Source organism: Antechinus flavipes, chromosome 6, assembly GCF_016432865.1.
Source record: "Antechinus flavipes isolate AdamAnt ecotype Samford, QLD, Australia chromosome 6, AdamAnt_v2, whole genome shotgun sequence".
Taxonomy (NCBI): domain Eukaryota; kingdom Metazoa; phylum Chordata; class Mammalia; order Dasyuromorphia; family Dasyuridae; genus Antechinus; species Antechinus flavipes.
Window position 1 is genome coordinate 64,617,259 of NC_067403.1, and position 20,820 is coordinate 64,638,078.

Below are 20,820 nucleotides of genomic sequence, written 5' to 3' on the forward strand. Positions count from 1 at the left end.
CATTTGAGTAAAAGAAAGATCTCTGGGGAAAAAAAACCACTCTTTGAAAATTGGATTAAAAGCTCTAATGCAAACAATGCTTTGTTAGTAATTATCTATGAATCTAAAAAAATATTATTTTATATATTTTGCTATATTTTACTTTAAAGTTTAAAAATATCATATTTCCAAAATACTTTGAAAAAGTAGGCATTTACCAAATTTTTGTTGAACCAGTTACTGATATAAAGATGTATTAAATTCACTATTCAAAAAAAAATTACATATCTATTATATGTGGGTTTTTAATTAATATGCCAACCACAGTTACCATTAGCCCATTCTAAATTGCTACTATGTAGATATATATTTATAGAGTTGTGCTTGCAAAATTACAGTCAGATGGCCCGACTATTTGTCAGGGGCAGAGCTAAAAGAGGGTTCTAGTCACAATGTAACCCTTTGTTACTTAGGACCACAACTTTTCTTCCTTCCTTCCACACTAGCAGGAGGATCTCTGAGATTGCAAGCCTTCATTAGATGGAATCAAGAAAGGGAGAAGCAGTTTATTTTTCCAGTTTCATTATTTAATTGTAGTTTTGTCCCAATTAAATACTTTGCTATTTAGAAAAACAAAATGGATCAATCAAAAAAATTGCGCAATATAAAATAACCTACAAATAAAAATATGTATTTCTTCAATTAGAAAGATATGATATCAAAACCACCTACAACAAAAATTGAATAATTATCAAAATAAATCTTTCAATTACACATTTTCCCCACAGAAAATTTGACTAGTTTCCATAACTCTTAAAAACTGTCAACTGAACTAAAATGTTTAGTCTGGATAAAATTATTTCACAATAGCAATCAGTATATTCATTTTTAAATGTAAAATATATTTAATATTGGTTTTACCAATAAAATTTCATCATAATAGCATTGCAGCATAGCATTTTTCAAAAATGCAAAATATATTTAATAGGGCATTTACCAGTAAAATCTTGTCATAATAACATTCTAACATATCCATTTTTTAAAATGTGAAATATATGATGATTTTACTAATAAAATGATGTCATAATAGCATTCGGATATTCATTTTTAAAAATAAAGTATATGGGGCAGCTAGTTGGTATAGTGAATAGAGCACCAGCCCTGAAGTCAGGAGGACCCGAGTTCAAATGTGACCTTGGACATTTAACACTTCCTAGCTATGTGACCTTGGGCAAGTCACTTAACCCCAAAAGTCTCAAAAGAAATTAATTTTAAAAAGTATATTCAATAGTGGTTTTATCCTGTTACAAAGTCGCTGGTAATAAGATATTAATTTCTACAGGAAATACTAAGATTAATCTGGCTTTGGTCAATATGGTACAAGAATATTAACAAGGGGAAGCAAAGAAGAAGCAGAGTTGGCCAAAGTAGAAACAAAGAATTGGAGGACACCTCAAAAGTTACCTTAGTCCAAATTTCTCATCTTATGCTTAGGTCACCTTGGACACTTCCTCTCCCTAGAACTCAGTTTTCATATCTGTAAAATGGGGAGGTCAGTTAGGTAAAGCAGTCCATAGAGCTCTGGGTTTGGAGTTAGAGATACCTGAGTTCTAATCTGTCCTCAGATATTTACTTGCTGTGAAACCCTAAACAAGTCATTTACCAAATATTTGTTGAACCAAAGTCACTAAGACAAAAAGATGTATTAAATTCCCTACTCAAAAGAACAAAACAAAAAACCTGTCTTTTTCAGTTTCCTCAACAATAAGGGAGGATAATAACAGCACCCACCTCACAGGGTTATGGTGAAAATCAAGTGAGATGAGATTTGTAAAGGATCATAATGATAGCCGTTATAGCTATTATTCTAGCTATTATTATTAACATCATGAAAACCATCTAGATAGAGGACAGGAATCTGCTCACTGTTAGAACGTTAATTAGACTTGTATAACATTAGAGTTTCTGAACTTCAACACTACTTTGATTCTTTTCCTTCTTTCCTTTTTCTCCTATAGTACAGTGCATGTACACACACACTTACACATACACACATATACACACTTTTCTCTCATTCATTTAAAAATATATATTTTCCCTCTGAAATTAATCTCTACATTGAAATTACTGACAATTCTTGAACAAAATGTCAATCTTTAGTAACAATTCCACATCCAATTTTTAGTAACAATATTCCACACACCTACCCCTCAGTCTTTCATGTAAATAGACATTTTTACTCAAACAATTTGAACAGTTTGTAGAATCATAGAACATAAACTTGGAGATGTTAACAATTCATCTCTTCTATTTTACCAGGACCTTAATTAGACCAGGAAAACCTGAACTTTATCCCACATCAACAACATTTAAATAATCAGATGGTACCAAAGTCCCATCATAAGGTGCGCTTTTTGTCCCTGGTAGCTAATCCCCAAGTGAATTCCTTCTACTCTATCCCTCGCCTCCATCTTCTGTTTCACAAGATACAAAAGTTCAGCCATAAATCTGAATTTTAGATATGAAGCAACTGAGGACTATTGTGATAAAGTTGTATAGTCAAAGTCACCTACCCTCAGTTGTGGGAGACAGCCCTAAAATTAAAATCATCTAAATCCCAGTTGAATGTTCATTCAGTATAATACACCAAAATCTTATTCAACTGTTTTTGGTTTTCTTTTTTAATAAAATTATGTATAAAATACAGGAACACTTTAAATTTATCACTCTGTAAAAGTATTCAAATACAAAAATCTCCTCCTTTTAAAAAAGAAACAGTGCATACAATACAGATATGAGTGCAAGGATGTGGTTGGGCAATTTCCCCACCTGGGTGAAACATTTTAAATGTTGATGTTGGTTCTTTGAAGATTCAAAAAAAATATATTTTCTTATATATTCAACAGGAAGTTATTTTTTTTCCAGGTGAGATAGGGCCTAAAAACATCTAGTGCTAAAAGTGTTGTTTATTGGGAGAATTTAAAATGGACTGATTTGGAAAAGGGTGAAGACCTGGGTCCTTTCCGTTTCATCCTCCTCACAAGGAACAAAAGGACTTTGCCTAATTTCTTACATGGCCCTATGATTAAAAATCTTCACAATAAATAAACAAATCATGTTTTCAGGTCAGCACATTTGCTGAATAAAACTGATAAAAAAAAAAAGCCCCAAAGCGCCTCTCTTTTAATGCACTCAAAAAAAAAAAAAAAAAAAAAAAAGAGTTGCATCCCTTTTCAGTTTGTTAAAAAAGGAATAGTGATACCTAAGCCAGTGTGACTATTTGGAGGACTAGTACAGTGCAAATGAAACAAGAAGGAAGAGTTATGGGTTGAAGATTTAAAGTTAAGATGGACTCCTGTCACCCAATCTCACATCACAATCAAGTTGAGTGACAAGTCCAAAGAGCAGAGAACACTTTTCACAGTTTATCTACCTAGAACATGTAAAACCATTAAAACCAAAAAACAAAACAACAACAGAAAAAAAAAAAAAATAACACGTGTAATACAGAAAATGTCCCATGGCCTTCAATTTGAAGACCCTAGGATTCAGTTAGGCAATGTCACGGAGAAAGATTATAAGAGTGGTTTGTCATTATCTCTCCTTCCCCTGCCCACAAAAGGTGTCTGCCCCTAAAAAGGACAGTGTGAATGGCTCTCTAGACGTGTACTTGAAGGTACACCTAAACTTCTTGAACACAGGTTTGAACACATAAGAAAACTACTGCTTGGAAATACTTGTTTCCTTTGAGATCTAAGCCGTAACCCAGTCTTGTAATCCTCTGGAATCTCAAGAAGCAGTTTCTCATTTTCATTTCGCCTCAGATAGAAACAGGTAAGTGTAGAACATCAACATATGGCGCCTTCTTTGGAATTCAATTGATCATGACTTATTATGGCCATCTTCTGTGGGTACAACTTCCAGCAATATTTGCAGGGTTCTGGTTATTCTATCTATAAATAATAATTTGAAGAAGAAGAAAAAAGTATAATTAGAGATAAATGAAAAGCAAAACTCCAGAAGACATATCGGTACAGTGACAATGTCCTTGTTCCTGGCCAAAATGTTCAAAACACACAGTAGTCGCATTTCTCATCTTTCATCTGGCTGAACTATCTTGTAACTTCTCTTGACTGACTTCTCTAACCTGCACTCAAAAATTCATTATTGAGATAAACCCTGTAAGATCTCATCAGCCTTGATCTTCTACCTTCATAGAGAGCTTAGGTCAGATAGCAACTCATTTCTCACCTGGCTGTACTACTTTGAAATCTCTCTGACTGAATTCTATACTATGTCCTAGGAATAGTACTTTTTCCTTCTACTTTCCCTCTTCCCCACCATCTCTCAGCTTCCTATTGCTCATTAAATTGTAAACTCCTGGAGGGCAGAAACAAGTTTTTTTTTTTTTTTTTTTTTTTTTTTAAAATCTGTATCCCTAACACTTAGCACATTAAGTGCCTTAAGCAAACTGGGTGATTTGTATGAGTATTTATTTCATCAGGATCTCACATAAGGTTCAAATTAATATCACTTTTGCCATTTCTCTCCCTACTCTTTCTGGGCTCCTTGGTGATGATAAATTAACCCATTTGTTGGCAAGTTTCTCATTTCTGAACCAAACATCTGAAAATATCTAACAGAGGAAACTTTATGCTATAAAATTCAGTGAGAGTTTACATGAACCATTTGGCCTGTCACTTTTAATAGGGTAAAATCATTTGCTATTTCCCCAGCAATCTTTCTTACCCCTGGATCCAGGCTGTTGCCTAGTTAATCTTATTGGAGCACTCTTCTTGGATCACTTTTGCTCCTCAGAATTTCCCCACTGGCTCCAAAGTATCAAAGTTTCTGTCGTTATAGCCAGTCTTAATTAATCTCTCAGTTGGGCTGATATAAGCTTTTCTCCCTCACTTGGGATTTTGTTGCCAAGAATACCAGTTAAGTATTAATTAGACAGAGCTAGTATTTTTTCCACTATTTTTTTAAATCTCTACCCCTTACTAAGTGCTTTTGCTTTTTTTTTTGGGGGGGGGGGGAGGGAGGAGGGTGGTAATTAAGACATAGAATAGAATTTAAGAGGGCATCTAATCTAATCTCATTTCACAGATAAGAAAACGGAGACAAAAAAGTGAAGTGATTCGTTTTCATTTTCCTAAATAGATGACTTTCCATTTATATGAAGAACAAAAAGATACTCTCAATTATGAGATTCAAAACAAAACATTTTACCTGTCTGTTTCATCCTATCATACCTCATCTCTTCACTCTTGTAGTTTCTTACTATCAGCATATCAATCTCCTCTGTTAAAGTATACAAAATATTTCAGGTTTACTTTGCCTTGTCATTCTAATCTCATGTGTGAGTCTCCTTTCAAGTTAAACCCAATATCTATTTAAATAAAGAAGAAAATATGGCCTCACATAGCTATGTAGTTGCTTTTAAAGGCAAAAAATATTTTAGTAATATTGTGAAAATAGTTTTGACCTCATAGACCTCCTGAAAGGGTTCCCAGGATTTTCAGAGAACATATTTTGGGAACTTTTAGTTTAGATAAAAAGAACCAATTTCTATCAGGAGTGGTCCCAGAAGGCAAAAAATAATCTCAAGTCCTTACCAAGAAGTCTAAGTACATAGCTTGACACTGTTTTAGTAGAAGGATTTAGAATTCATTATTAATTCCTTTCATGCCCTCTGAGTTGCAGCTAAAGTAAATTGCTTCTATTGGCCATTCATGATGTTATTCCATCTCCCACCATCATGTCTTTATCTAGACTGTTCCTGATACCTGGAATGACCTCCCTCTGTATCTCTATCTTGTGGAGTCCCTAGCTCCTTTAAAGGATTATTTGAAGGATCTTCTTCTACAAGAGACCTATTCTGATTCCACTAGTTAGTGATTCCTCTCTCCTCCCTCAAGCCTGGAAATATAAGACCACATTTAAAATTATTTTTAAATTGAATGACCTCAGGATCCTTGGTTCCATAATATTTCTACTATAGAGGCTTGTGTCAAATCATCCCCCTACCCCACCCAATCCTACCCAAGAATAGAAGGCCATTGCTACCTAATACCCTGTTGTATGTAGGATAGAAGCATACATAAATTGGTTGAATTAGCTAGCAGCAGCTCAATAAAACTTTCTGCGACTTCTAAGGGACCAGGAAGATATAAACAGGAAGAAGAGATGGAATTTATGTAGAATCTTTGAGTGTTCAAAGACTGAAAGAAATGAAACTATCTTAGAAGAAAAAGAAAATCAGGTTCCATGACAATTGCATCAAAGATTGGGAGTTCTGGGCTAAATAGGATCATAGAGTATAATGTAAAAAGCAAAGTAATAAGAACCAAAGGACCTATTTAAAAATATCAGTTCTGCAAATTCCTACTTGCAGGACCAGTACTTTAATGGTCACATGCCAATGACTTTACTTCATGGGGGACTCAACTTCTTCAACTCTAGCATGAGGGAAATTCTCCTAGCTCTACATTATTATTATCATGTGTGAATTAGGGCAAAATCTGCACAGGGGCTTGAAGAAGTAGCAGGGTTAGCTAAGAAGCATCCTTTGTACAGGGCAATTGACCTCCTTCTCTCCCTCAATCCTCATTTCTTTCTCAATTGCCTTGCCCCTTAGATCCATTCAAGGTGAAACGAAAAGCAGAGTGAGGGGGTCTATAAAGAATGGGATGGAGGAAACAAACTCCCCGTGGCAACAGCCCGTGGGAAGAGAGAGAGGAGGAATTCCTAAGGAGGAGAGACAGAATTATAGGTTTATAGATTTTGTTTTAGAAAAGACCCTTGGGGGGCAGCTAGGTGGCGCAGTGAATAGAGCACCAGCCCTGAAATCAGGAGGGCCTGAGTTCAAATCTGATCTCAGACGCTTAACACATCCTAGCTGTGTGACTTTGGGCAAGTCACTTAACTCCAATTACCTCAGCCAAAAAAAAAAGGGGGGGGGAGACCTTTGAGCATGAGTTCTTACTTTAATTTTAAGGGAGTTATGAAGTTGGGTAGGAAAAATATTTTAATGACTACATTTCCTGTGAAATTGGTTTCTTCTACAACACATGCATTTTGTTTTTATGCATTTAAAAACATTCTGAGAAGGGATTTATAGTCTTATCAGAGTCCATTGCTCACAAAAGAGGTCAGCTAGTTTAATCTTCTCATTTTATAAATTAGGAACTGGCCTGGAGAAGGGAAGACCTAAGTAAAAGACAGGCTTAGACTCTGGGTTTCTCAGCAGTGTGGTGAACAGGTCATCTGGCTGAGTGGTTGGATGTTGAAGAGTGAATTGTAATCCTGTTAAAGTCCCAAGCAATGAACAGGAATTTGCAGCACATTAATACCCCATCTTCCTCCACCTCCTAAACTGAGGACTAAGAAGAAATCCCTCCATGTCTTTCACCGGCCTTTTGTGTGATTAGACATGAGAGTCGTGTACAATAAGTCCCGTCTTCCCTCTGGCCCTTCTGTTATTTTGTTTACACCATTGATTCACATCTGGTCACAAATCATGGACTTACTGAAAACAAGAATAAAGTATTCCCTTTCTCTTTAAAGTCAGCTTTCAACAGATAGGGCCTGCTTGCAGGGCTGTGAAACCTGCAGGTGCCTTTATTCTATTTAGGGCAACCACAGAGTATTTGGAAGCTAATCTCCAACACATTTGCTCTGATTCAACGCTGTAGGTTTGAGTGCAACAATAGGGTGTTGAGACGAGAAGAGCAATGATGTGGTTTAGAATGAGACAATGAATTAATGGCCTTCCTTACAATCTCAAAACATATAGAGGCAGTAAGGCTGAGGTTCGGGGTGTAGAAAACCACCATTTAGAGCTGGAGATGAGGCGGCTTCTCAACAGAAGAAACTATGATAGTAAACTTGGGTGTTAGGTAAGTGAGGAAAGGAAAAGTCTCTCGACTTTAAGTGGGATGGTTGACAGCTGATCTCATTTTCTTGGAACACAGCAGGTGCTCAATAAATGTTGGTTAAATTATATGGGAAGGGTACTTCAAGCACAAAGAAACCAAACAAAATATATATAGTAATGTAAGAAGAGGGGAAAGTACTAACAACTGGGGAGATCATGAAAGCCTCATAAAGAAGGGAGTATTTGAACTGAGGCTGAAAAGAAGTTAGGGATACTAAGAAGAAGTGAGTAGGAAGAGGAGTTCAGGCATGGGGAACAACAAAAGCAGGTATTAAGAGAGTGCATTTCTATATGCAGAACAGTTATAAGGGCAGCCTGGCTGGAAGATATGGACACAAAAGGGAAAGAAAAGTTGGGGGGCTCTTTTGAGGGGGTGTCTAGGAGTGGCTTGGAGTCAGGAAAATTCAACTCCTTGAGTTCATATCTGACCTCAGACACTTACTGTGTCTGTGTGCCCTAGGCAAGGCATTTAATCCTGTTTACCTCAGTTTCCTCATCTGTAAAATGACCTGGAGAAGAAATGGCAAGCCACTCCAATATCTTTGCCAAGAAAACCCCAAATGGGGCTGTGAAGAGTCAGATATGACTAAAAACCACTCAACAGCAAATTGGAAGACAGAATGCAAGATTTTAATTGCTAAGATGAACAATTTGCATTTTGTTTTAGAGGCAATAGGGAGCCACTGAATCTTTTTGAATAGGGAATTGGCAGAGTTAAAGCTATGTTTTAGAAATGTTGATTTAGCAACACAGTTGATTTAGATTGTCATGGGAGAGATTAGAGAAGAATAGAAAATCAATTATCAGACTATGGCGACCTATGAAAGAAGGGGATAGATGTAAGCATTTCTCCCTAAGGTTTCTCCTCTGGGCACTGAGATGTGCCACAAACCCACTTTCTAGTTGTATGTCAATTCCCTCTCTCCAAATGCTGAACAGTTAGTATTTCTTTTCCTTCAAAATAGTTATAAAGCCCCAATTCTCTCTCCTCACTTCTCCTATCCTCTATGCATCTCCCCAGTAGAGTAACTATAATTCGGAGGTCCCTTATAAAGGTCAAAACCAACCTTTCCTGGCTTGTAATATCAGAGGAGGCAATTAGGCAGAGTAAAATCCCATTTTTCAAGAACAAGGTTGGGAACAAGACCAATCCACTAAACAGAATTTTCCCAGGAACACAGCAATTGGTTAACAGTGAGGCAGCTGCTGAAACCTTTGTAGGCAAAGGCTGATGGCAGAAATATGACTGAAGGGAGCAGGCAGAAACTAGCAGATCATGAGACAGGCTGGCCTACAATGACTGACCAAATGGCAGGAGGGGCTGAGTAATTATCCTCTACCTTCCACATTGGTTCCTTAGAAAAACCAGGCCCACACTGGACAGCAGGTCATTCTGAAACACTGGAGAATGCATATTTGCCCTTGCCAATCCCTCACTCCTTTTTGGAATTAAATGGTATGTCTGCCAAAGTTGCTTTCTCTCAAAATCAACCTTAAAAACCTCTCCGTGCCTTCCTACCACACTTTCTGCTTTCCTTTACTCCTGACTAAAGAAGCCCTTTTACGCACAAATAGGATTTCTCATTCAGCAATGCCAGCAAACCCTTCTTCCCAAATCCTAAAACACTAAAAGACAGCTTGGAATCAATTACTTTTTAATATTCCCTTGATATACTTGTCACTTTCTTTGGCTATTTGGATTCTTGAGATAGAAGGTGGTGAAATGGCTAGAGTGCTAGCCCTCGGAGTCAAGAAGATCAGAATCTGAATCCTTTCTCAGACATTGGACAGCTTCATCTACCTCTCTGGGCCTTATATTCCTCATCTGCAAAATAAAGCTATTTATATCTCAGTAGAGTTCAACCCATCCAATATAAATCAAGTATAAAGTTCTGAGATATAATGAAGAATCAGAAGCTATTTACATCTCAGTAGAGTTCAACCTATCCAGTATAAATGAAGGTTAAAGTTCTGAGATACACTGAAGAATCAGAAGTTTAAGGATCTAATAATAAATCCAAGGGTCTAATAAAAAGCCTAATAATAAGACATCTAATCATGACTTGATCCCAGAAGATGAAGGGAAAAACACACATTACTCATGTAAGCTAAGACATGGACTTTATCTGGAATGGTTGTCATAGAGAGCTAGTATCCTATTAAATTTTGCTTGACTATTTATTAAAGGAGAAGGATTATTGGAGAAGAACTGGGATATAATGAAGTACCAATTAACCTTTTTTAAAAGAAAATTATCATTAAGGTAGAGCACTCAGCCTATCCAAGTGGGCCTCCACAGATGCTTGTACACTCAAAGGTTCAATTTTAAAGCACGAAGATGACCATCCATCCCCCTACTTGCAGTAATGCTTATCAAGCATTTTGAGGGCCACAGATTACAACCCCATGATACCGTTCTGGCTATTAATAGATAAAGTGGAGCAGATGAGGCAGCACGTGGTAGAGATTTTGTTATCTGAAAGCTGCAGCATAAAACACTATTTGTGTATTTTTAGCAATACCTTCTGTGTTCAGGAGCTTACCTTGGAAGACTGAAGCAGGAACAGGCCTACTGGCTCTGATTTGCCCAGCCACATATGGTAGGAGTGTGGGAACAGCAGCAGACAGCTAATACATGGGTGAAATATTAACTGCCAGGTGCAAGGCCAAGAGTTCCCCCTCCCACTCTTGGAAAATGGAATTGTAATAATACTTTACATATGAAAAGTGCTTTTATCGTTTTCAAAGGGCATTCAAACACACAATCTCACTTGATCCCCGCAGCATGTGCAGTTTTGACCACTAAGGTAGTCTGGGCAGATGTTGAGAATGACTAAACAAGCTTAATTAATTTACAAGCCAGGGTTAGGAAGAAAAATGTCACACTGTGGACTCCACCAAAAGTCTGTCAGACGCACCCTCCCGATTTCTAAGAAACGGATTTATACCGACACCTTCCTCGGGACGAGCGCCCGTGGGACCCTACAGAAGCACAACATCGTCCATCAGAACAGAGATTTTAATAATTCTGCCGGCACTGCTCTAGGCTGACATAGATAATTATGGGTTTTATTTAAAGGCGAGTGTGTTGTACAGGAAACCTGGCCTCCACATCCCCCAAATGTTTAGCGTAAGCATTCATTCTCTTGCTGGGAGACGCAGAGGCCACCAATAAAATAGGAAAAAAAAAAAAAAAAAGATTATGGGTCCGGGCTCAGGCTGTACTTTGTCATTTTCTCTGCTACCACAGTGGATTTGAATATGTCACAGAGGTATCTACCCCTCCCCTCCTGCACAAGAAGCTCATGTTTTTAAAAAAGAAAGAAAGAACAGAGGAATTAACTACTCTATCACAGCTGGCAAAGGAAAAAAAAAAAAACGCTTTCCATCGAGCCCACGGCTCCCTTAAAGAGCACATTTTATTTCCATCAGAGGAACGCTATCAAGCAAAAAGTGGTTCAACACTGGCATCCTGTGGCCAGAAAGATTAATCAAATCTCAGCTTCTGCTTTTCAGGCTCCGAGCATCCTCTTACCTCTGAGTCTACCACAGCTCTCTGCTACTTCCTAATGGTGGTCAGCGAAATCTCACTCCTGGCAGAGGTATATTAGGAATATTGGGTACAGCCTTGTGGGAGGCTCTGTGTCCCTCTAAAGGGGCTCATACGATCTGTTAACTTTAAAGAAGCCAAAAAATAACAACAAAATTCATATGGAACAATAAAAAGTCGAGAATCTCAAGGGAATTAATGAAAAAAAAATCAAATGAAGGTGGTCTAGCTGTACCTGATCTAAAATTATATTATAAAGCAGCAGTCACCAAAACCATCTGGTATTGGCTTAGAAATAGATTAGTTGATCAGTGGAAAAGGTTAGGTTCACAAGACAGAATAGTCAACTATAGCAATCTAGTGTTTGACAAACCCAAAGATTCTAAATTTTGGGATAAGATTTCATTATTTGATAAAAACTGCTGGGATAACTGGAAATTAGTATGGCAGAAATTAGGCAAGGACCCACACTTAACACCACATACCAAGATAAGATCAAAATGGGTCCATGACCTAGGCATAAAGAACGAGATTATAAATAAATTAGAAGAACATAGGATAGTTTATCTCTCAGACTTGTGGAGGAGAAAGAAATTTGTGACCAAAGATGAACTAGAGACCATTACCAATCACAAAATAGAAAATTTTGATTATATCAAATTAAAAAGCCTTTGTACAAACAGAACGAATGCAAACAAGATTAGTAGGGAAGTAACTAACTGGGAAAACATCTTTACAATTAAAGGTTCTGATAAAGGCCTCATTTCCAAAATATATAGAGAACTGACTCAAATTTATAAAAAATCAAGCCATTCTCCAATTGATAAATGGTCAAAGGATATGAACAGACAATTTTCAGATGAAGAAATTGAAACTATTACCACTCACATGAAAGAGTGTTCCAAATCACTATTGATCAGAGAAATGCAAATTAAGACAACTCTGAGATATCACTACACTCCTGTCAGATTGGCTAAGATGACAGGAAAAAACAATGATGAATGTTGGAGGGGATGCGGGAAAACGGGGACATTGATGCATTGTTGGTGGAGTTGTGAACGAATCCAGCCATTCTGGAGAGCGATCTGGAATTATGCCCAAAAAGTTATCAAACTGTGCATACCCTTTGATCCAACAGTGTTTCTATTGGGCTTATACCCCAAAGAGATACTAAAAAAGGGAAGGGGACCTGTATGTGCCAAAATGTTTGTAGCAGCCCTGTTTGTAGTGGCTAGAAACTGGAAAATGAATGGATGCCCATCAATTGGAGAATGGCTGGGTAAATTGTGGTATATGAACGTTATGGAATATTATTGCTCTGTAAGGAATGACCAGCAGGATGAATACAGAGAGGCTTGGAGAGACCTACATGGACTGATGCTAAGTGAGATGAGCAGAACCAGGAGATCATTATACACTTCGACAACGATATTGTATGAGGATGTATTCTGATGGAAGTGGATTTCTCTGACAAAGAGACTTAACTGAGTTTCATTGGAGAAATGATGGACAGAAACAGCTACACCCAAAGAAGGAATACTGGGAAATGAATGTGAACTATTTGCAATTTTGATTTTCTTCCCGAGTTATTTTTACCTTCTGAATCCAATTCTCCCTGTGCAACAAGAGAACTGTTTGGTTCTGCAAATATGTATTGTATCTAGGATATACTGCAACATGTTTAGCATATATAGGACTGCTTGCCATCCTGGGGGGGGGGGGAGGAGGGAGGGAGGGGAAAAAACGAAACATAAGTGATTGCAAGGGATAATGTCGTGTAGAAATTATCCTGGCATGGATTCTGTCAATGCGAAGTTATTATTAAATAAAATAAAATTTATTATAAAAAAAAAAAAAAAAAAAAAAAAAAAAAAAAAAAACTTTAAAGAAGCCCAGGTCCAGCCGAGAAATAAGAACCTGCAGCAGGAAAGGACTGAGTTCTAGCACAGCAGGTAATGGGGGAAAGCCTTCCAGCTGAGCTCATGTGATTCCTCTCTAAAAAAGCTTTACAAGTTTTATCCATGAGGCTCAGAATACCTGTGTACATGGGTATGTGTGTGTATGTATATGTGCATGTGTATATGTAATTGCATGTCTGTGTATGTAAACAAACATGCAAGTATGTGTTTGTGTGCATGTATATGTGTGTGTATATACACACAAACACTTTTTTTTTTTTGGTTACACCGACAATAAATATTAATTTCATGTATTTTACTGCAACGGCATTTCATGAGAGTATGGGTAGAGAATAACACAAAAGCAGAGGAAGTCATTACTTTTTGGCACTCTCTTGCAAGGAAGCTATAAAGATAATGACTGATAAGATGTTGGTTTAAATCAGAAAATCCCCAGATACTCAGGAGGTTCCAATACCATTTCCTTTTCAAAATCACTCACTACAGTATTGCTAGTAAAATTCAGGAAGGATGAGAGCTAAACGTGGAGGTCACACACACATTCAGAGATTAGTGAGGGGGAAAACAATGCTACAAAGAGATTTGAAAGGGAGGAGCAAGTAGGCAAGAAAGGAGGGAATTGGAATCAACTGAGGAAACTGCAAAAGCTGGAATTGGAAAGGAAGAGGTGTGAAATGCAGAAGACAGCTGCAAGGAGCAGGAGCAGAAGCAGGAAAGACTCACAGGCTGGAAGCATCCTCAGGGAGGCAGAAGAGGAGCAAATGCACCTCCCAATGCTTGGCAGGGGGTGAGTTTCTCTTTTCATTATCTCATCATGAGATAAAATCCATAAATCAATAAACCAGGCTCTAAATGCCAGCTGTTTTCTTCTCATAATATCCCTGAGACCAGGCATTCTTCATATGTACATACATGCATACCTGCACACATGGAGAGATAAGAGACAGAAAAGAAGAGAAGAAAAATGAGAGAAGAGAAACAGAAATAACAAGAATTAAGGGGAGGGAGAGAGGGAGAAAAAGAGAGAGACAAAGAGAAGAAGGGGAAGAGGGAAGCAGGGAAGGAGGGAAGAAGGGAAATAGAAATGAATATGTAAAAAAATCTATTGATTCTTATATGGATTTATATACCTATAATAATTCATTGATTCTATATACATATATTCTATTATATACTTATAGCTAGATCAATATAGATAGAATATATATGACATGTATGAGTCCATGCATATACATATATAGTCTGAGAATGTTATTTTAAATATAAGTGGTTTCCTGTGTAACTCTCTATATTTTATTGTATGTACTAAAAACATTATCCTGGAAGGGTTTCATAGGTTTCACCACACTGCCAAAGGGGTCCAAGACACATAAAAATTTCCTGCTCTAGGAAAACTGTAAGGGCATTATAGATTTTTCTCTAAGTTAAAAACAACAACAGAGCATTTGTTAAATACCTACTATACCCTAAAAATGAAAAACAGACTCTTCCCTCAAGAATTAGCATATCTGCCACTTTTATGTTTTTAACATGATTTCATATCATTAAGCACCATTTATGTCAGGCACTGAGTTGGGGACTAGAAATGTCTTAGATTTTCACAGTGCTCCAGGATATCATCTTAAAGAGGGAAAGGGCCATTTCATTTAAAGAATATACCAAAGCTCACCCTGACAAGAGCTAAGTTGAGAAAAGGCACACTAAAAGGAAGCTTCGGTGATTTGCCTGCCACACAATTTTACTGTTCACTGTTCAACTAGACCTTTCCAAGAAGAGGTGATTTCTTGAACAGCCTAAAAAATGTAAAAAAATAAAAATTCAAGGGAAATATTTTGACTGGGCTAAGAATACTTATTAACGAACCTGTTAGAAATTTTTGTTAATCTAATTCTTCAAAATTTCTGGAAACAGCATCTATCAAAATATTACTCGGAAAAAAAAAAAGTTCAAACTTAAATAGCAAAAATGGGGAGAGGATAAATGAGTACAGAGTCTAGATTGAGTAGATAGTGGGTCCTTGGTCTCCAATGCTGACATATCCCATGTTTCCCTGCTGGTATTGGTCTTCCCCAACCTTCCATATGACTTTATATTCAAGGAATTCTTGGGATGGAGCTAAGATGGCGGAGTAAAGTCAGAAAGCTGCCCAAGCTGTCCCAGTTCCCCTGGAAAAACACCTGAAATATGGTACTATGGTGATAAAGCAGACCAAAACACAATTGAGATGAGAACAGAATCTCCACAGAAGAAATCTCAAAGAATGAGAGAAATTGAGGTTTCTTGGAAATATTCATATGATTTTATATCCATTCTACACATAGTTTGGATTTTCTTGGTTCATAATGGTTCACAAAGCCTCCTCTGACAGAGGTTATCTCACTTTTTGTCTTTATATGCTCAAATCCTAGAGCAAATCCTATTACATGGCAGATACTTGTTGCTGTGAACTGAATCAAAATCCTAAACACTAATGAAAAAATGAAGATGTTTAATCTGCCAAAGACAGCTAGATTCTGAATAAGTGTCTATGGCACCATGTAGTTCCCACACTTTTAATTTATTTATCATCTTTACTACATCCTCCACCTCCATATCTAACCCTTTTCCCAATCATGCTACAATCTGACACTGATGCAACTCAGCCCAACATACATGTCCCAGGATGTGCCCATGTTCTACACAGGGTGGACAATGCAACAAACAACGGCTCCTGCGCTAGGTGCCAGGTACAAGGTTTGATACAGAACACTGAGAAGAACCTGCTCACAAAGAGTTATAGCCAGTTATGGTGAAACAAAGCCATAAGTAGTCAATCTGTGATAATAAAGATCATGGAGTCTTCATTCCCTTTCTCCTAAAGGGAGCTGTTTATCCTCCCCACATACTTTTTAGGGGTGGGGTGGGAGAGGGATTTCAGTCAACAATTATTAAACAACCACCATGTACAAACCCTACCTTAGATTCTCTGAAATACAGCATTTTGATTAAGCTGCCTTTATTCCCAATCCTGAACCACTGTAATTAAGTTACTTAAGGGATTGGAAAGTACAAGTAGGTCATTACATACCTAATAACATTTTTATCTAAAAATTCTTTAACAGAGCTTAATAGCTTTAAAATCTTAAAGAGCTACTCTCTGTCTGAAATAAATGTCCTGGCAAGGCTCTTCCAAAAGTGGTATCAGCCCCTGGAAAGGACTTACTTAGTGGCTTGCATTCAAATGTTTCTCTTCTTTCCAAAAATTATTCACTTCAGAGAGGAGCAACCCTCAATTTTGAAACTGGTTGTTCTTCAAAAAGATGGTTTTGTTTTGTTTTGAATGCAAGTTGTTTATAACTGCAAATCAACTTTTCTTTGGAAATATGGTGTCCAAGTTCCCAAGCTAGCTCACAATAACTTGTTAACCTAAAATGTTGTATAGGAGAATTGAATCATCATGTCTAACAATATTTCTTTGGGTAAATGCACAGACTTCCTCTTGCAATACCTGAAATACAACTCTCCTTCCTCCTCCTCTTCCTCCTGCACTGTAGTGGGTTTTTGGTTTTGAAAACTTTCTCCTTCCACCTGCCCTATCTATTAAGAAGGTAAAGATGAGGGCCTTAGAAGATAAAAGGTAGAAATTTTGGAAAAGTGAAGAGAAACAATACCTTCTGCCATTGTAACCTCCTTGTGGGACAGATTTCTGGGAAATCTGTTCCTTTTATTCCACAAGCCCTAAGGATTAGCTCAGGATGATTCTCTATCCCAAACAAACTACACTACTTTCTGTCAATTCCCTAAATAGATTTCGTGCTTCTAGCTCTGACCTTTCCTGAGTAATCAAACAAGAATCAGGTACCCTGAAACAATATAAATTGTTCCCAGAACCACATTAAAATGTTGGGAAATTTTTTAACAAAATACATAAAATGGCAATAAAACACAGGTAACATTACATTTTATAATTAAGTCAATATGCGCCCCATCAGGATCCTCATTCATATAAGGTTTAGTGGCTCCTGTTCTATATGGCTTTGACACCAATGCCTTAAGCAATTCCCGTATGCCAAACATAAGCTGAAACCCATCCTTTTCTCTGCTAGATTTAACACCTTTCCTTCATGACCCAGTTAAATATAATCTCTGTAAAACAGCCATTTCTGTTAATATAGATTCTGACTCATGATAGGCCTAAGGAGAAAGTAGATCATATGAGGTTATACACAGGGCATCTAGAATGTATTATTATTTTTTAAATGATTGGCTATCAGGTAAAAAAATCAGCAAGAAGCTATCAGATGAAGTGCTTGGATACTGGCTGACCTAGTCAAATGGCAACATAGGGAAGTGGACCAAAAGATCTTAAAAATATACACTAGGCAAAAATCCTGATTTTACAGATAGGTAAATTGAACCCCAAGGAAGTTAAATGACTTGCATAAAGTCACACTGCTACTAAATACACACCGAGACAAGATTTGAGCTAAGTAAACAGAATCAGAAATATAGAGTTGGAAAGAATTATAGAGGCCACTGAATTCATTTTGCAGAGAAGGGAACTGAAGGCCTGGAAAGCTGATTGACTTGCACAACATTGTTGAAACAATAAACAGCAGAGATGGGATTTTAATCCAGTTCCTTTTGTTTTCTTGCCACCATATAACACAATTTCTTATATTTTTGTTGTTGTTTTTCAATTATGAGTCATATCTAACTCTTCACAACCCTATATAGATTTTCTTGGAAGATTTGCCATTTCCTTTTCTAGCTCATTTTATAGATGAAGAAACTGAGGCAAACAGGGTTAAATGACTTGCTCAGTCTCTGAGGCTGGATTTGAACTCAGAATGAAGTATTTTCCTGATTCCAAGACTAGCATCTATCCCAGCTGCCTCATACATATAAATATATATAGTAGTTACATATTTTCTTCTCCTTTAGAATTTAAGCTTCTTGAGAACAAAGGTGATGTTTTTGCCTTTTAATGCCATTTAATTGACATTTTAATGTGTTCTACTGTTTTAAGGGATACATATGTCCCAATCAGTGTGGCTTTCACAATAATAATATATCTACCTTTCTTAAGTCTTTGCCTAATATCAAGACCATTACCTGATATTCTCTGGAACCACTTTGGCTTCTTGTCCCAGACAATGAAGAAATAGTATGCCGGGACACCAGTCAGCGTGATCCCAAAACCTATCCCGGTACTGAGAGGATCAGAATAAAGGGACAAGGCCACCATGAAAAGGCATGTGAAGGAAAAGAGAGCTGGGATAAACAGCGGCACCTGAAATAAAAAGACATGACAAAGGTCACTTTGAGCTCTCTTTGGACACTGAATAAATGTAATACAAGTAAATAAAAGTTGAGTCACTTCTTGTAGCTATGGAGTTGATTACAATGATGAAAGGAACCTCAGTAATAAATGCCCAATAATAGCATCCTGGGGTATATATTAAGATACGTGTTTGGAATAAGTCAAGATGGATGTCTTCACATCATATAAAACATAAAGTCAGGAACATTATCTCTCTATAGATGCCCTTTCTTATATTAAGTATTATCGTTAGAGATGTAAGTAAAATGTTTGTTACCGAGGGCAAGCTTTCCCAAGAACACAGCAAAACAAAACAAACAGCAGGGTAACTTATGTCAAGTATCCAGAGCACATTTGAAGAAATGTTTCCATTGGGTAGGAAGCTGGAGAAAGACTGGGATACAGCAAGGAGCTGCTGGGAGGGGGAAGGGGGAACTTACATGGGTTTGATAGCTAAAGGAAGAGGACACTTTCTGGAAGTTTTCTTTTTTAATTAATCAATTGTTTTTACTGTGCTGAAGGACCACAAAGTATTTTCAGTGGGCAGTAACACCCTGGAGTAAAGACCTGTCTTAGTTTTGGCTGTGATGAGCATGTTTTATATTTTTGGACTTCAAACACTGAATCTTTGAGAGTTGCCATTATTTAATATGATACAAGTAGCATAGGCCACTTGTTACACTTAAAAATGATTAAGTGTGTATTGATTTCTTTTCTGAGAAATGCCACAAGGACTGATAAAAGGATAAAAGAGGCAAATTCCTCTTTGACCACCGATGAAGATAGTCCCTAACACTATGCAATGAATATAATTAAAAAGTTTTCTGATGACATTATCAGTATCTTTTTAAAATAAACTAAATGACAAGATCCAATCAGTTCTATGAAGGATTCAGAGAAACTGTGGTCATTAATATTCAGCTTTTCCAAGGAAAGTTGTGATGAATAAAATAGACATTCTGTAAAGTGATATATTCTTCTTGAATTCTACCCCAAAATATGAACTTAATATTTTTCTTTTTGGAATTTGTGGTTGAGAAAAAGAAATCATACGATAACATCAAATAGCTATGTTGGTGACATTAAAATACTCAAAATATTTCATTTGTGAACTCCTGATTTCTTATATTTAACTCCAGCTGTAAGGAGGAAAGATTTTGTCACATACAAATGATGCCTTGTACAGATTATCAAGATAATAATAAAAAGTGATGATAATTATGATGATGATGATAAGGACTAGACTTTAGCTTACTTCAGTATGGAGAACTCCCAATGAAGAAACTCCCTCTACCAACATTGGTCAGTATCTTCTCTGTAATTTATACCCATAAAAAGTTGCTTAGAGCAGACTTATCAAACTCTTTTATCCACAGACCTAAGCATCCCATAAAAATCCCTAGTGAAGTAGATTAAAATATATTTGGGAAATGTTTATGAAAATAAATAAAAATACAACCTAAGAGAAAAAATGTGAATTTGTGATTTTTTCTAAGTCAATATGAGACCAGTAGCAATTCACTTCTTTTTTAGTTTATCATATTACATATTGGTTAAGCCCTTTTTCTAAAATTCCAAGTCCACTTAGATTCCTCTAGTTTCTGCAAGATCCTGTATTGAGTGCTGAAGATACAAAGGTAAAATTCCCTCATTTTTACTTTTTTGAACTTAATGAAGATTGTGGACAAGTAGAACACTGAGAAGACAAGCAAAACCTACAGTCTCCATCATTTAGAGGGAATAACAGGAATGTGTTGAACCAGCACTTCCTGAGAACTAATTATTCATTTTGGTGTGAGACTTTATAACAATGATTCAGTAAATACTACAACTCTGAGGATTTATTATTTTGTTGATTGTCAAGACTTAAAATGATGGAAAAATGTTAATAGTTCTGATTAAACTTAAAAGCATATTCCCACCCACCCCAGGGAGCTAATCATTAAATAAATGCCAGCACAACCTTGTAATAACAAGATCAACAGGATCACAAACCCCATAGAATAATGTAATAATTAGTGGCCTTTCATAAATCTTTATCTGACTCTTTGAAAATCTTTATGGGTCTTGACAATCCTAAGATTTTCTTTCTAATTTGTTATAGAAAAAATACGGAAAGCGTATAAATTCT

General features: G+C 36.7%; 1 protein-coding gene across 1 annotated transcript in view; it reads right to left on the bottom strand.

Moving 5' to 3' along the window:
* Nucleotides 1-321: 321 nt before the first annotated feature.
* The window catches only part of SLC7A11 (solute carrier family 7 member 11), a 111,507-nt gene continuing 91,008 nt past the window's right edge, over nucleotides 322-20,820 (bottom strand). The window contains exons 11-12 of the mRNA XM_051964190.1: nucleotides 18,482-18,659; nucleotides 322-3,932 (exon numbers count right to left, since the gene is read on the bottom strand). Coding sequence (XP_051820150.1) covers nucleotides 3,862-3,932; nucleotides 18,482-18,659 — 249 coding nt within the window. The 3' untranslated portion in view covers nucleotides 322-3,861. The remainder of the gene's footprint in view (nucleotides 3,933-18,481; nucleotides 18,660-20,820) is intronic.